Source organism: Hordeum vulgare, chromosome 1H, assembly GCF_904849725.1.
Source record: "Hordeum vulgare subsp. vulgare chromosome 1H, MorexV3_pseudomolecules_assembly, whole genome shotgun sequence".
Taxonomy (NCBI): Eukaryota; Viridiplantae; Streptophyta; class Magnoliopsida; order Poales; family Poaceae; genus Hordeum; species Hordeum vulgare.
Genome location: NC_058518.1, coordinates 345,060,049 through 345,063,103, shown reverse-complemented (window position 1 = coordinate 345,063,103; position 3,055 = coordinate 345,060,049). Strand labels below are relative to the sequence as shown.

The following is a 3,055-nucleotide window of genomic DNA, read 5'->3' as shown; positions in this document are numbered from 1 at the left end:
AATTTTCTGCTACAATCATTTTTTTGTTGCAACCATTATAAAAATTTGTTGCATCGTGGCTAAAATTTATTGCATTCAGGAATATTGCTGCATGGATAGATCTAACAGTACGGGCCATGTGCGGCTGACGGATCGGGCGGCCCCTGCACGGCCGGCCGAAAGTGTCGGCCGGCACGCCGGCGCAGGGCACTGCCCGATTGGATACTCCCGAATTCGGCCGGTGCGTCGACGCAGGGCACGGCCCGATTGGATACTCCCGAAAAAAAAACACTCGAGATGAGCATGAAAAAGTGAAGTGCAATTTCCACGAGAAAGGCTGAAATAAATTATATAATGGCATTTTTTTTTCTAATTAGTTTGTTGTGGCGGCCTCGGTTGCAATTTGAGCGTGCATCATCACGAAGAGCTCCACCAGCCTGCCCACGTCCGGCATCACCGCCGCCACCGCGTCCAGCGCCCCGAAGTTGTCCGCCCATGCGGCCAGGAGCGGCATGGTCTCCGGTTCGAAGGCCTTGACGCCCAGTATTGCCTCCATGGCGCGCACACCAGCAAGGAGGCCGCCGAGCACGATGTCCACATACCCAGCGCTGTCGCCTCCAAAGAAGGGCTTCCCCATGGAGACATCCCTCAGGGCTACCTCCAACGTCCTCAACGCAGCAGTCGCCTGCTTGTTCCCCTCCACCTTCTCCCCCTCCGTCTTGCTCCATGACGCCTGGTTCATCGCCTTCACGAGCTGCTCACGCACATAACGAAACCGCGCCTGTGAGACGATCGTTCACAATCTCAAAGTACACGAACAAGCGATGATTCGAACGACCTATACCGTGTCCTCGATGAAGGCGGCCCAGAACCGGGCGACGGCGCGCTCGTGGGGATCGGCCGGGAGGAGGGCGGGGCCCGCTCCGCCGAAAGCCTCGTCGATGTACTGCAGGATGACCAGCGACTCGCAGACGGGCTTGCCGCCGTGGATCAGCACGGGGACCTTGTTATGGACGGGGTTTGACCGGAGGAGCAGCTCGCTCTTGTGCCGAAGGTCCTCCTCCGCGTACTCGTAACGGATGCCCTTGATGCTGAGCGCAAGGCGCACTCGCAGGACGTACGGGCTCGCCCACATGCCCAGCAGTTTCACGTCGTCTGCTGCTCCGGCCATTGCTGGTGTAGTGTCTAGCAGGTAGGTAGCAACTCAAGGTCTGGCTGAACTTTGCACGTAGCTTGTGTTTTGGTGCCTCTGCTTAATTCAAAACTCCGGAGGAGAACACAGGACGTATATATACTAAAGTTATACACGAGCATAGCAGAGATTTGTCCGCTAGAACGGTGGGGAAGGACGAATTTTGTTTGGTTGGTTGATTCGGTGAACCGTCTATCTTTCCGACTCGGTCAAAAGAGCAATCAATACTGAACATATGTCCTGCGCGCTTTCAATTCCTTGGCTTGGACAGGTGTGAGGAAGGTCCCGCTGACAAACTTCAGCCACACATTCATTTTCTGTTCCTCAGTATGCACAAAAAAATCGTTCCTCGACTTACTAGGCCTTGCAAAGCCAGCCAAGCCATAGTATGCCAAAGTTGACTAAGTTTAGACTTTCAAGATCTACTACACTTTGGCAAGACAAAAGAGAATCCTGCCCGAGAATCCTGTTTGCAGGCCGAGCTCCATGCTGCTCTTTATCCTGCGTGTCAATTTTTGTGGTGATCAGACAGGACCCTGTATTATTGTCGCGTATTTCATCCTTCAACTATTGACAAGCTGCCGTATTCTCCCTTCTGTACAAGTGCTATCCCATGTCAGACGTTCTTCACACTAGCTTGGCGCTATAATTACACCTTCATTTTTTTTAGTTAAATTTTAACTGTTCAAACTGGAGCTTGTCTCCACCGTTCACCCTTGGTGGCTTTTTCCATTTTACTTAATGCATACGACCCCCTATGCTGATGTTTTGCTTGTATAATGATAATGTATTTTTATTTTTGGAAAATGATTCCCAAAAAAAATTATTCGGAAAATTACATGGATCAAATGTGCACCGAACTACCAAAATTTTGTGTGGAAGATATAAGCAATGTTCTGAATTCAACACCATAGTCCGTTCATCTAAAAATATCATCTCGTGCAAAACACCCACAAAACTCCCTCCCGACCACCACCCTCCAACCGGCATCTGCTCCAGCACTCGATGGAAGGAACAATAAAAAAACAATCCTCAGACCACCTAGATATCGTTTTTTTCGTTATTTTTTTCATTTTTTCTTCTTTATATTTGAATTGTTTAAATGAAAAACACTTGCTTAATATCATGAGACCCATATTAATGTTGGAAATATGCCCTAGAGGCAATAATAAATTAGTTATTATTATATTTTTCTTGTTCATGATAATCGTTTATTATCCATGCTAGAATTTTATTGATTGAAAACTCAAATACATGTGTAGATACATAGACAACACACTGTTCCTAGTGAGCCTCTAGTTGACTAGCTCGTTGATCAAAGATGATCAAGGTTTTCTGACCATAGACAAGTGTAGTCACTTGATAACGGGATCACATCATTAGGAGAATGATGTGATGGACAAGACCCAAACTATAAACGCAGCATATGATCGTGTCAGATTGTTGCTACTGTTTTTCTGCATGTCAATGTATCTGTTCTTATGACCATGAGATCGTGCAACTCCCGGACACCGGAGGAATACCTTGTGTGTATCAAACGTTGCAACATTACTGGGTGACTATAAATGTGCTCTACAGGTATCTCCAAAGGTGTCTGTTGGGTTGGCATGAATCAAGACTGGGATTTGTCACTCCGTGTGACGGAGAGGTATCTCGGGCCCCACTTGGTAATACAACATCACAACAAGCCTTGCAAGCAATGTGACTAAGGAGTTAGTTACTGGATCTTGTATTACGAAACGGGTAAAGAGACTTGCCGGTAACGAGATTGAACTAGGTATGGAGATACCGACGATCGAGTCTCGGGCAAGTAACATACCGAAGGACAAAGGGAACAACATACGGGATTAACTGAATCCTTGACATAGAGCTTCAACCGATAGA

General features: G+C 47.5%; 1 protein-coding gene across 1 annotated transcript; it reads right to left on the bottom strand.

The window, feature by feature from the left end:
- Window positions 1-277: 277 nt before the first annotated feature.
- LOC123435299 (probable glutathione S-transferase GSTU6) lies at window positions 278-1,376 on the bottom strand. Its single transcript, XM_045115563.1, has 2 exons — window positions 824-1,376; window positions 278-733 (listed from the first exon to the last, which is right to left on the bottom strand). Exons 1-2 carry the CDS (start codon window positions 1,148-1,150, stop codon window positions 353-355), a joined length of 708 nt encoding a protein of 235 aa, XP_044971498.1. The 5' UTR covers window positions 1,151-1,376; the 3' UTR covers window positions 278-352.
- Between the last annotated feature and the right edge of the window lie 1,679 nt (window positions 1,377-3,055).